At 53.7% G+C, this 14,162-nt stretch overlaps 1 protein-coding gene across 1 annotated transcript in view; it reads left to right on the top strand.

Annotated features, from left to right (window-relative positions):
- The window catches only part of PCYT2 (phosphate cytidylyltransferase 2, ethanolamine), a 45,931-nt gene that overhangs the window by 24,755 nt on the left and 7,014 nt on the right, over positions 1 to 14,162 (top strand). The window contains exons 9-12 of the mRNA XM_076055623.1: positions 1,559 to 1,636; positions 7,627 to 7,692; positions 9,905 to 9,970; positions 12,810 to 12,898. Coding sequence (XP_075911738.1) covers positions 1,559 to 1,636; positions 7,627 to 7,692; positions 9,905 to 9,970; positions 12,810 to 12,898 — 299 coding nt within the window. The remainder of the gene's footprint in view (positions 1 to 1,558; positions 1,637 to 7,626; positions 7,693 to 9,904; positions 9,971 to 12,809; positions 12,899 to 14,162) is intronic.

Here is a 14,162-nt window from a genome sequence, read left to right as displayed (position 1 = left end):
GTCATCATCATCCACCCCGTCGTCATCCACCTCGTCGTCATCATCCACCCCGTCGTCATCCACCTCGTCGTCATCATCCACCTCGTCGTCATCATCCACCTCGTCATCATCATCCACCTCGTCATCATCATCATCCACCTCGTCGTCATCCACCTCGTCGTCATCCACCTCTTCATCATCATCCACCTCGTCATCATCCACCTCGTCATCATCATCCACCCCGTCGTCATCCACCTCGTCGTCATCATCCACCTCGTCGTCATCATCCACCTCGTCATCATCATCCACCTCGTCATCATCATCATCCACCTCGTCGTCATCCACCTCGTCGTCATCCACCTCTTCATCATCATCCACCTCGTCGTCATCCACCTCGTCATCATCCACCTCGTCGTCATCCACCTCGTCGTCATCCACCTCTTCATCATCATCCACCTCGTCATCATCCACCTCGTCATCATCCACCTCGTCATCATCCACCTCGTCATCATCCACCTCATCATCATCCACCTCGTCGTCATCCACCTCGTCGTCATCCACCTCTTCATCATCATCCACCTCGTCATCATCCACCTCGTCATCATCCACCTCGTCATCATCCACCTCGTCATCATCCACCTCATCATCATCCACCTCGTCGTCATCCACCTCGTCGTCATCCACCTCTTCATCATCCACCTCGTCATCATCCACCTCGTCATCATCCACCTCGTCATCATCCACCTCGTCATCCACCTTGTTGTCATCCACCTCGTCATCCACCTCGTCGTCATCCACCTCTTCATCATCCACCTCGTCATCATCCACCTCGTCGTCATCCACCTCGTCATCATCCACCTCGTCGTCATCCACCTCGTCATCATACACCTCGTCGTCATCCACCTCGTCGTCATCCACCTCGTCGTCATCCACCTCTTCATCATCCACCTCGTCATCATCCACCTCGTCGTCATCCACCTCGTCATCATCATCCACCTCGTCATCATCATCCACCTCGTCATCATCCACCTCGTCATCATCATCCACCTCGTCATCATCCACCTCGTCATCATCCACCTCGTCATCATCATCCACCTCGTCATCATCCACGTCGTCATCCACCTCGTCATCATCCACCTCGTCATCCACCTTGTTGTCATCCACCTCGTCATCCACCTCGTCGTCATCCACCTCGTCATCATCATCCACCTCGTCATCCACCTCGTCATCCACCTCGTCATCCACCTCGTCATCCACCTCGTCGTCATCATCATCCCCACCTGGCCTGGCACATGCATGGTGGTGGTGGTGGTGATGGTGGTGATGGTGGTGGTGATGGTGGTGATGGTGGTGATGGTGGTGGTGGTGATGGTGGTGGTGATGGAGATCATGGTGATGATGGTGGTGGTGGTGGTGATGGTGATCATGGTGATGATGTTGGTGATGTTAGTGATGGTGATGTTGGTAATGGTGGTGATGGTGATCATGGTGATGATGTTGGTGATGGTGATGTTAGTGATGGTGATGTTGGTAATGGTGGTGATGGTGATCATGGTGATGATGTTGGTGATGTGTGTAGGAGGTAAATCGCTACAAGGGGAAGAATTACCCCATCATGAATATTCACGAACGCACACTCAGTGTGTTGGCCTGTAAGGTGAGTGGCTCACTCACTCACCACTCACTCACCACTCACTCACCCCTCACTCACCACTCACTCACCACTCACTCACCACTCACTCACTCACCACTCACTCACTCACCCCTCACTCACCACTCACTCACCCCTCACTCACCACTCACTCACCACTCACTCACCACTCACTCACCACTCACTCACTCACCCCTCACTCACCACTCACTCACCCCTCACTCACTCACCCCTCACTCACCCCTCACTCACTCACCCCTCACTCACTCACCCCTCACTCACTCACTCACCCCTCACTCACCCCTCACTCACCCCTCACTCACCACTCACTCACCCCTCACTCACCCCTCACTCACCCCTCACTCACCCCTCACTCACCCCTCACTCACTCACTCACCCCTCACTCACCCCTCACTCACCCCTCACTCACCCCTCACTCACTCACCCCTCACTCACCCCTCACTCACTCACCCCTCACTCACCCCTCACTCACTCACCCCTCACTCACTCACCCCTCACTCACTCACCCCTCACTCACTCACCCCTCACTCACTCACCCCTCACTCACTCACCCCTCACTCACCCACTCACTCACCCACTCACCCACCCACTCACCCACTCACCCCTCAACAACTCAACCACTCACTCACTCAGTCACTCACTCACCCCTCACTCACCCCTCACTCACTCAACCACCCACTTACCCATCACTCACTCACCCCTCACTCACTCACTTCTCACCCATCCTTCACCCACTCACCCCTCACTCACCCACTCACTCACCCCTCACTCACCCACTCACTCACCCACTCACTCACTCACCCCTCACTCAACCACTCACTCACCCCTCACTCAACCACTCACTCAGCCATCACTCACCCCTCACTCACCCCTCACTCAACCGCTCACTCACCCCTCAATCACTCACCCCTCAATCACTCACCCCTCACTCACTCACCCCTCACTCACCCCTCACTCACTCACCCCTCACTCACCCACTCACTCACCCACTCACCCACCCACTCACCCACTCACCCCTCAACAACTCAACCACTCACTCACTCAGTCACTCACTCACCCCTCACTCACCCCTCACTCACTCAACCACCCACTTACCGATCACTCACTCACCCCTCACTCACTCACCCCTCACCCATCCCTCACCCACTCACCCCTCACTCACCCACTCACTCACCCCTCACTCACCCACTCACTCACCCACTCACTCACTCACCCCTCACTCAACCACTCACTCACCCCTCACTCAACCACTCACTCAGCCATCACTCACCCCTCACTCACCCCTCACTCAACCGCTCACTCACCCCTCAATCACTCACCCCTCAATCACCCACCCCTCACTCAATCAACCACTCACTCACCCCTCACCCATCCCTCACTCACTCACCCCTCACTCATCCACTCACTCACTTACCCCTCACTCACCCACTGGCCCACTCACCCCTCAACAACTCAACCACTCACGCCACTCACTCACTCAGTCACTCACTCACCCACTCACCCACCCACTAAGTCACCCACCCACTCACCCACCCACTAAGTCACCCACCCACTCACCCACTAACTCACCCCTCGCTCACTCACCCAACCACTCTCTGCATCTTTCGGTAGAGTCACGTAGAAGGGAAATAATAAAATAATAAGAATTAAACAAAATGGAATAAAATTCTCACGACGTTTCGGCCACAACACAAGCAGCCGTCCTCAGGTGAAGAAACAGGGCAAAACACTCTGCCTGTCTCCGTGTCTCACCCCACATGTCTCCGTGTCTCCGTGTCTCACCCCACGTGTCTCCGTGTCTCACCCCACGTGTCTCCGTGTCTCACCCCACATGTCTCCGTGTCTCCGTGTCTCACCCCACGTGTCTCCGTGTCTCACCCCACTTGTCTCCGTGTCTCACCCCACGTGTCTCCGTGTCTCACCCCACGTGTCTCCGTGTCTCACCCCACGTGTCTCCGTGTCTCACCCCACTTGTCTCCGTGTCTCACCCCACGTGTCTCCGTGTCTCACCCACATGTCTCCGTGTCTCACCCCACGTGTCTCCGTGTCTCACCCACATGTCTCCGTGTCTCACCCCACGTGTCTCCGTGTCTCACCCCACTTGTCTCCGTGTCTCACCCCACGTGTCTCCGTGTCTCACCCCACGTGTCTCCGTGTCTCACCCCACATGTCTCCGTGTCTCACCCCACGTGTCTCCGTGTCTCACCCCACATGTCTCCGTGTCTCACCCCACGTGTCTCCGTGTCTCACCCACATGTCTCCGTGTCTCACCCCACATGTCTCCGTGTCTCACCTACATGTCTCCGTGTCTCACCCCACGTGTCTCCGTGTCTCACCCCACGTGTCTCCGTGTCTCACCCCACGTGTCTCCGTGTCTCACCCCACGTGTCTCCGTGTCTCACCCCACATGTCTCCGTGTCTCACCCCACGTGTCTCCGTGTCTCACCCCACATGTCTCCGTGTCTCACCCCACGTGTCTCCGTGTCTCACCCCACATGTCTCCGTGTCTCACCCCACGTGTCTCCGTGTCTCACCTACATGTCTCCGTGTCTCACCCCACGTGTCTCCGTGTCTCACCCCACGTGTCTCCGTGTCTCACCCCACGTGTCTCCGTGTCTCACCCCACGTGTCTCCGTGTCTCACCCCACTTGTCTCCGTGTATCACCCCACGTGTCTCCGTGTCTCACCCCACATGTCTCCGTGTCTCACCCCACGTGTCTCCGTGTCTCACCCCACGTGTCTCCGTGTCTCACCCCACTTGTCTCCGTGTCTCACCCCACGTGTCTCCGTGTCTCACCCCACATGTCTCCGTGTCTCACCCCACGTGTCTCCGTGTCTCACCCCACGTGTCTCCGTGTCTCACCCCACGTGTCTCCGTGTCTCACCCCACTTGTCTCCGTGTCTCACCCCACGTGTCTCCGTGTCTCCGTGTCTCACCCCACGTGTCTCCGTGTCTCACCCACATGTCTCCGTGTCTCACCCCACGTGTCTCCGTGTCTCACCCACATGTCTCCGTGTCTCACCCCACGTGTCTCCGTGTCTCACCCACATGTCTCCGTGTCTCACCCCACGTGTCTCCGTGTCTCACCCACATGTCTCCGTGTCTCACCCCACGTGTCTCCGTGTCTCACCCCACGTGTCTCCGTGTCTCACCCCACTTGTCTCCGTGTCTCACCCCACGTGTCTCCGTGTCTCACCCCACTTGTCTCCGTGTCTCACCCCACGTGTCTCCGTGTCTCACCCCACTTGTCTCCGTGTCTCACCCCACGTGTCTCCGTGTCTCACCCCACGTGTCTCCGTGTCTCACCCCACTTGTCTCCGTGTCTCACCCCACGTGTCTCCGTGTCTCACCCCACGTGTCTCCGTGTCTCACCCCACTTGTCTCCGTGTCTCACCCCACGTGTCTCCGTGTCTCACCCCACGTGTCTCCGTGTCTCACCCCACGTGTCTCCGTGTCTCACCCCACATGTCTCCGTGTCTCACCCCACGTGTCTCCGTGTCTCACCCCACTTGTCTCCGTGTCTCACCCCACGTGTCTCCGTGTCTCACCCCACGTGTCTCCGTGTCTCACCCCACTTGTCTCCGTGTCTCACCCCACGTGTCTCCGTGTCTCACCCCACATGTCTCCGTGTCTCACCCCACGTGTCTCCGTGTCTCACCCCACTTGTCTCCGTGTCTCACCCCACGTGTCTCCGTGTCTCACCCCACGTGTCTCCGTGTCTCACCCCACTTGTCTCCGTGTCTCACCCCACGTGTCTCCGTGTCTCACCCCACGTGTCTCCGTGTCTCACCCCACGTGTCTCCGTGTCTCACCCCACGTGTCTCCGTGTCTCACCCCACATGTCTCCGTGTCTCACCCCACGTGTCTCCGTGTCTCACCCCACTTGTCTCCGTGTCTCACCCCACTTGTCTCCGTGTCTCACCCCACGTGTCTCCGTGTCTCACCCCACGTGTCTCCGTGTCTCACCCCACGTGTCTCCGTGTCTCACCCCACGTGTCTCCGTGTCTCACCCCACATGTCTCCCTGTCTCCGTGTCTCACCCCACTTGTCTCCGTGTCTCACCCCACTTGTCTCCGTGTCTCCGTGTCTCACCCCACGTGTCTCCGTGTCTCACCCCACATGTCTCCGTGTCTCACCCCACTTGTCTCCGTGTCTCACCCCACTTGTCTCCGTGTCTCACCCCACGTGTCTCCGTGTCTCACCCCACTTGTCTCCGTGTCTCACCCCACGTGTCTCCGTGTCTCACCCCACATGTCTCCGTGTCTCACCCCACGTGTCTCCGTGTCTCCGTGTCTCACCCCACATGTCTCCGTGTCTCACCCCACATGTCTCTGTGTCTCACCCCACGTGTCTCCGTGTCTCACCCCACATGTCTCCGTGTCTCACCCCACGTGTCTCCGTGTCTCCGTGTCTCACCCCACATGTCTCCGTGTCTCACCCCACATGTCTCTGTGTCTCACCCCACGTGTCTCCGTGTCTCACCCCACATGTCTCCGTGTCTCCATGTCTCACCCCACTTGTCTCCGTGTCTCACCCCACTTAACTCCGTGTCTCACCCTAAATGTCTCCGTGTCTCACCCCACGTGTCTCCGTGTCTCACCCACATGTCTCCGTGTCTCACCCCACGTGTCTCCGTGTCTCACCCCACGTGTCTCCGTGTCTCACCCCACATGTCTCCGTGTCTCCGTGTCTCACCCCACATGTCTCCGTGTCTCACCCCACTTGTCTCCGTGTGTCTCTGCGTGTCTCACCCCACATGTCTCCGTGTCTGTGTCTCCGTGTCTCACCCCACTTGTCTCCGTGTCTGTGTCTCCGTGTGTCTCTGCGTGTCTCACCCCACTTGTCTCCGTGTCTGTATCTCCGTGTGTCTCTGCGTGTCTCACCCCACATGTCTCCGTGTCTGTGTCTCCGTGTGTCTCTGCGTGTCTCACCCCACATGTCTCCGTGTCTGTGTCTCCGTGTGTCTCTGCGTGTCTCACCCCACATGTCTCCGTGTCTGTCTCCGTGTCTCACCCCACATGTCTCCGTGTGTCTCTGCGTGTCTCCGTGTCTCACCCCACATGTCTCCGTGTCTCACCCCACATGTCTCCGTGTCTGTGTCTCCGTGTCTCACCCCACATGTCTCCGTGTCTCACCCCACATGTCTCCGTGTCTCACCCCACATGTCTCCGTGTCTGTGTCTCCGTGTCTCACCCCACATGTCTCCGTGTCTCACCCCACATGTCTCCGTGTCTCACCCCACATGTCTCCGTGTCTGTGTCTCCGTGTCTGTGTCTCACCCCGCGTGTCTCTGTGTCTCCGTGTGTCTCTGCGTGCCTCCGTGTCTCACCCCACATGTCTCCGTGTCTCCATGTCTCACCCCACATGTCTCCGTGTCTGTGTCTCCGTGTGTCTCACCCACATGTCTCTGTGTCTCCGTGTCTGTGTCTCACCCCGCGTGTCCTCCGTGTCTCCGTGTGTCTCTGCGTGTCTCCGTGTGTCTCACCCACATGTCTCTGTGTCTCCGTGTCTGTGTCTCCGTGTCTGTGTCTCACCCACATGTCTCTGTGTCTCCGTGTCTGTGTCTCAGTGTCTGTCTCACCCACATGTCTCTGTGTCTCCGTGTCTGTGTCTCCGTGTCTTTGTCTCACCCCGTGTGTCTCTGCGTGTCTCCGTGTGTCTGTGTCTCACCCCGCGTGTCTCCGTGTCTGTGTCTCCGTGTGTCTCTGCGTGTCTCCGTGTGTTTCACCCTACATGTCTCTGCGTGTCTCCGTGTCTGTGTCTCACCCCGCGTGTCTCCGTGTCTCCGTGTGTCTCACCCACATGTCTCTGCGTGTCTCCGTGTCTGTCTCACCCACATGTCTCTGTGTCTCCGTCTCTGTGTCTCACCCCGCGTGTCTCCGTGTGTCTCACCCACATGTCTCTGTGTGTCTCCGTGTCTGTGTCTCACCCCGCGTGTCTCCGTGTGTCTCCGTGTGTCCCCGCGTGTCCCCAGTTTGTCTCCGAGGTTGTGATCGGCGCTCCATACTCCGTCACCTCCGACCTCCTTGACCACTTCCAGGTGAGGGGTCACGGGGTCAAGCGGTTGGGTGGGTGAGGAGATGGGTGGGTTGGTGAGTGGGTTGGTGGGTGAGTGGGTGGGTTGGTGAGTGGGTGGGTGGGTTGGTGAGTGGGTGGGTGGGGAGATGGGTGAGTGGGTGGGTGGGTGGGTTGGTGGGTGGGTGGGTTGGTGGGTGAGTGGGTGGGTGGGTGAGTGGGTGGGTGGGTGGTTGGAATGTGTGGTTTGGTAATTGGGTTTGTGGGTGTTTGGGTGGGTTGGTGAGGGTGTTGGTGAGTGAGTTGGTGAGCGAGTTGGTGAGTGGGTGAGTGAGTGGTTGGGTGAGTGGGTGAGTGAGTGGTTGGGTGAGTGGGTGAGTGAGTGGGTGAGTGGGTTGGTGGGTGAGTGGGTGAGTGGGTGGGTGGTTGGAATGTGTGGTTTGGTAATTGGGTTTGTGGGTGTTTGGGTGGGTTGGTGAGTGTGTAGGTGAGTGAGTTGGTGAGCGAGTTGGTGAGTGGGTGAGTGAGTGGTTGGGTGAGTGGGTGAGTGAGTGGTTGGGTGAGTGGGTGAGTGAGTGGTTGGGTGAGTGGGTGAGTGGGTTGGTGGGTGAGTGGGTGGGTGAGTGGGTGAGTGGGTTGGTGGGTGAGTGGGTGGGTGAGTGGGTTGGTGGGTGGGTTGGTGGGTGGTTGGGATGTGTGGTTTGGTAATTGGGTTTGTGGGTGTTTGGGTGGGTTGGTGAGTGTGTAGGTGAGTGAGTTGGTGAGCGAGTTGGTGAGTGGGTGAGTGAGTGGTTGGGTGAGTGGGTGAGTGAGTGGTTGGGTGAGTGGGTGAGTGAGTGGTTGGGTGAGTGGGTGAGTGGGTTGGTGGGTGAGTGGGTGGGTGAGTGGGTGAGTGGGTTGGTGGGTGAGTGGGTGGGTGAGTGGGTTGGTGGGTGGGTTGGTGGGTGGTTGGAATGTGTGGTTTGGTAATTGGGTTTGTGGGTGTTTGGGTGGGTTGGTGAGGGTGTTGGTGAGTGAGTTGGTGAGCGAGTTGGTGAGTGGGTGAGTGGGTGAGTGAGTGGTTGGGTGAGTGGTTGGGTGAGTGGGTGAGTGGGTTGGTGGGTGAGTGGGTGAGTGGGTGGGTGGTTGGAATGTGTGGTTTGGTAATTGGGTTTGTGGGTGTTTGGGTGGGTTGGTGAGGGTGTTGGTGAGTGTGTTGGTGATTTGTTGAGTGAGTTGGTGAGTGAGTTGGTGGGTGAGTTGGTGGGTGAGTTGGTGAGTGAGTTGGTCAGTGTGTTGGTGAGTGAGTTGGTGAGTGAGTTGGTGAGTGAGTTGGTGAGTGTGTTGGTGAGTTGGCGAGTGAGTTGGCGAGCGAGTTGGCGAGCGAGTTGGTGAGCGTGTTGGTGAGTTGGCGAGTGAGTTGGCGAGTGAGTTGGTGAGCGAGTTGGTGAGTGAGGTGGTGAGTGTTGAATGAGTTGGTGAGTGAAGTTGGTCAGTGTGTTGGTGAGTGAGTTGGTGATTGTGTTGGTGAGTGAGTTGGTGAGTGAGTTGGTGAGTGAGTTGGTGAGTGTGTTGGTGAGTGAGTTGGTGAGTGTGTTGGCGAGTGAGTTGGCGAGTGTGTTGGCGAGTGAGTTGGCGAGTGAGTTGGTGAATGAGTTGGTGAGTGAGTTGGTGAGTGAGTTTGTGAGTGAGTTGGTCAGTGAGTTGGTGAGTGAGTTTGAGTGAGTTGGTGAGTGAGTTTGTGAGTGAGTTGGTGAGTGTGTTGGTGAGTGAGTTGGTGAGTTGGCGAGTGAGCTGGTGAGCGAGTTGGTGAGCGTGTTGGTGAGTTGGCGAGTGAGTTGGCGAGTGAGTTGGCGAGCGAGTTGGTGAGTGAGTTGGTGAGTGTTGAATGAGTTGGTGAGTGAAGTTGGTCAGTGTGTTGGTGAGTGAGTTGGTGAGTGAGTTGGTGAGTGAGTTGGTGAGTGAGCTGGTGAGTGAGTTGGTCAGTGAGTTGGTGAGTGAGTTGGTGAGTGAGTTGTTGAGTGAGTTGGTGAGTTGGTGAGTGAGTGAGTTAGTGAGTTGGTGAGTGAGTTGTTGAGTGAGTTGGTGAGTGAGTTGGTGAGTGAGTTGGTCAGTGAGTTGGTCAGTGAGTTGGTCAGTGAGTTGGCGAGTGAGTTGTTGAGTGAGTTGGTGAGTGAGTTGTTGAGTGAGTTGGTGAGTGAGTTGGTGAGTGAGTTGGTGAGTGAGTTGTTGAGTGAGTTGGTGAGTGTTTTTCACAGGTATCGCTGGTTTGCCATGGAGCCACGGAGATCATGGTCGACAGGGATGGCATGGACCCTTACAGCGTAAGCTCACCCACACCTCACCCAGACACTCACCACACCCTCCTTGGCAAACGTACAAAAGTACAACACTCAACCATCCTATCAGGGCAAAGCTCAGTGAGATGGTTAACTTATTTTCAGATCAGCGGCCCCAGCCAACCCAAATGATGATGATGATGTAGCTGAGTAATCTAAGTAACTCAGCTACAGTGACAAAGTAATCTAAGTTACTCTCAGCTACAGAGACAAAGTAATCTAAGTTACTCAGCTACAGTGACAGTAACCTAAGTTACTCTCAGCTACAGTGACAAAGTAATCTAAGTTACTCAGCTACAGTGACAAAGTAATCTAAGTAACTCAGCTACAGTGACAAAGAAATCTAAGTTACTCTCAGCTACAGAGACAAAGTAATCTAAGTTACTCAGCTACAGTGACAGAGTAATCTAAGTTACTCTCTCAGCTACAGTGACAAAGTAATCTTAAGTTTCTCTCTCAGCTACAGTGACAAAGTAATCTAAGTTACTCAGCTACAGTGACAGAGTAATCTAAGTTACTCTCTCAGCTACAGTGACAAAGTAATCTAAGTTACTCAGCTACAGTGGCAAAGTAATCTAAGTTACTCTCTCAGCTACAGTGACAAAGTAATCTAAGTTACTCAGCTACAGTGACAAAGTAATCTAAGTTACTCTCTCAGCTACAGTGACAAAGTAATCTAAGTTACTCTCTCAGCTACAGTGACAAAGTAATCTTAAGTTACTCTCTCAGCTACAGTGACAAAGTAATCTAAGTTACTCAGCTACAGTGACAAAGTAATCTAAGTTACGCAGCTACAGTGACAAAGTAATCTAAGTTACTCTCTCAGCTATGGTGACAAAGTAATATTAAGTAACTCTCAGCTACTGTGACAAAGTAATCTAAGTAACTCAGCTACAGTGACAAAGTAATCTAAGTTACTCTCAGCTACAGTGACAAAGTAATCTAAGTAACTCAGCTACAGTGACAAAGTAATCTAAGTAACTCAGCTACAGTGACAAAGTAATCTAAGTTACTCTCTCAGCTGCAGTGACAAAGTAATCTAAGTTACTCTTTCAGCTACAGTGACAAAGTAATCTAAGTTACTCAGCTACAGTGACAAAGTAATCTAAGTTACTCAGCTACAGAGACAAAGTAATCTAAGTTACTCAGCTACAATGACAAAGTAATCTAAGTTACTCTCTCAGCTACAGTGACAAAGTAATCTAAGTTACTCAGCTACAGTGACAAAGTAATCTAAGTTACTCAGCTACAGTAACAAAGTAATCTAAGTTACTCAGCTACAGTGACAAAGTAATCAAAGTTACTCTCAGCTACAGTGACAAAGTAATCTAAGTTACTCTGTCAGCTACAGCGTCACGCCTCCAGCCCCCTTCAAGCCACGCCCCCTGTTAGCCACGCCCCTTATTAGCCACGCCCCCTGTTAGCCACGCCCCCTGTCCCTACTGGCTCCACACACAACAATCATCATGGTGGTGTTCATGGTGATGGTGTTGATGGTGATAATGATGGTGGTGGTGTTGATGGTGATAATGATGGTGGTGGTGTTGATGGTGATGATGTTGATGGTGATAATGATGGTGGTGGTGTTGATGGTGATGATGATGGTGTTGGTGTTGATGGTGTTCATGTTGATGGTGTTGATGGTGATAATGATGGTGATGTTGATGGTGATAATGATGGTGGTGGTGTTGATGGTGATAATGATGGTGTTGGTGTTGATGGTGTTCATGTTGATGGTGATGATGATGGTGGTGGTGTTGATGGTGTTGATGGTGTTCATGTTGATGGTGTTGATGGTGATAATGATGGTGGTGGTGTTGATGGTGTTCATGTTGATGGTGTTGATGGTGATAATGATGGTGTTCATGTTGGTGATGGTGTTGATGGTGTTCATGTTGATGGTGATAATGATGGTCGTGGTGTTGATGGTGTTCATGTTGATGGTGATGGTGTTGATGGTGATAATGATGGTGTTGGTGTTGATGGTGTTCTTGTTGATGGTGATGGTGTTGATGGTGATAATGATGGTGATGGTGTTGATGGTGATAATGATGGTGTTGGTGTTGATGGTGTTGATGGTGATGGTGTTGATGGTGATAATGATGGTGGTGGTGTTGATGGTGTTCATGTTGATGGTGTTGATGGTGATAATGATGGTGGTGGTGTTTCTGGTGTTCATGTTGATGGTGATAATGATGGTGGTGGTGTTTCTGGTGTTCATGTTGATGGTGATAATGATGGTGGTGGTGTTGATGGTGTTCATGTTGATGGTGATGATGATGATGGTGTTCTTGGTGATGGTGTTGATGTTGTTCATGTTGATGGTGATGATGATGATGGTGTTCTTGGTGATGGTGTTGATGGTGTTCATGTTGATGGTGATAATGATGGTGGTGATGATGATGGTGATGATGATGGTGTTCATGGTGATGGTGTTGATGGTGTTTATGTTGATGGTGATGGTGTTGATGTTGATTATGATGGTGGTGATGTTGATGATGGTGGTGTTGATGTTGATTATGATGATGGTGATGTTGATGATGGTGGTGTTGATGTTGATTATGATGATGGTGGTGTTGATTATGATGATGGTGTTGCTGATGGTGATGATGATGATGGTGTTCATGTTGATAATGATGGTGGTGATGGTGTTGATGATGATGTTGGTGATGGTGATGATGGTGATGATGGTGATGATGATGGTGGTGGTGATGTTGTTTGATGATGATGGTGATGATGATGGTGGTGATGGTGTTGATGATGATGTTGATTATGGTGATGATGATGATGTTGATGGTGGTGGTGATGTTGTTGATGTGTCCAGGAGGCAAAGCACAGGGGAATTTTCCAGGTGGTGATGTCTGGAAACGATTTAACGACCGACTCCATTGTGCAGAGAATCATCCAGAACCGGTGAGATGCAGGCAGAGAGACACGGAGAGAGAGAGACACGGGGAGAGAGACACGGGGAGAGAGAGACACGGAGAGAGAGAGACACGGGGAGAGAGAGACACGGGGAGAGAGAGACATGGACACGGAGAGAGAGAGACAGACACGGGGAGAGAGAGAGACACAGGGAGAGAGAAACGGGGTGAGGGAGACACGGGGAGAGAGAGACACGGGGAGAGAGAGAGACACGGGGAGAGAGAGAGAGACACGGGGAGAGAGAGAGACACGGGGAGAGAGACACGGGGAGAGAGAGAGACATGGGAAGAGACACGGGGAGAGAGAGAGACACGGGGGGAGAGACATGGGGAGAGAGACACGGGGGGAGAGACACAGCGAGAAAGAGAGACTTGGGGAGAGAGAGAGACAAGGGGAGAGAGAGAGACACGGGGGGAGAGAGACACAGGGAGAGAGAGAGAGAGACACGGGGAGAGAGACACGGGGAGAGACATGGGGAGAGAGACACATGGGGAGAGAGACCTCTACTATACCTGTGTGTGTGTCTGTGTGAGTGTTGAGTGGTAGAGAGAGACACATGGGGAGAGAGACCTCTACTATACCTGTGTGTGTGTCTGTGTGAGTGTTGAGTGGTAGAGAGAGACACATGGGGAGAGAGACCTCTACTATACCTGTGTGTGTGTCTGTGTGTGTGTGTCTATCTGTGTGTCTATCTGTGTGTGTGTCTGTGTGTGTCTGTGTGAGTGTCGAGTGGTATTGTAGTGCTCAGCGCTACGCTGCGCCGTGAACCCGGCCACCCGAGTTGGATTACCGCTCACGGACACTGGTGTGGTGTGTCTGTCTGTGTGTGTCTGTGTGTGTGTGTGTCTGTGTGTGTGTGTCTGTGTCTGTGTGTTTGTGTGTGTGTCACTGTGTGTGTCTGTGTGTGTCTGTGTGTGTCTGTGTCACTGTCTGTGTGTGTGTGTCTGTGTGTCTGTCTGTGTGTGTCTGTCTGTGTGTGTCTGTGTGTTTGTATGTGTGTGTGTCTGTGTGTGTGTGTGTGTCTGTGTGTGTGTCTGTGTGTGTGTCTGTGTGTGTGTCTGTGTCACTGTCTGTGTGTGTGTGTCTGTGTGTTTGTGTGTGTGTCTGTCTGTGTGTGTCTGTCTGTGTGTGTCTGTGTGTTTGTATGTGTGTGTGTCTGTGTGTGTGTGTGTGTGTCACTGTGTGTGTGTCTGTGTGTGTGTCTGTGTGTGTGTGTGTCTGTGTGTGTCTGTGTGTGTGTATGTGTGTGTGT

Source organism: Petromyzon marinus, chromosome 72 (genome assembly GCF_048934315.1).
Source record: "Petromyzon marinus isolate PM22_M1 ecotype Great Lakes invasive population chromosome 72, UKy_Petmar_22M1.pri1.0, whole genome shotgun sequence".
In the NCBI taxonomy this organism is placed as follows: Eukaryota; Metazoa; Chordata; class Hyperoartia; order Petromyzontiformes; family Petromyzontidae; genus Petromyzon; species Petromyzon marinus.
The sequence above is the reverse complement of the archived record's forward strand: the minus strand, read 5'-3'. Positions and strand labels throughout refer to the sequence as shown.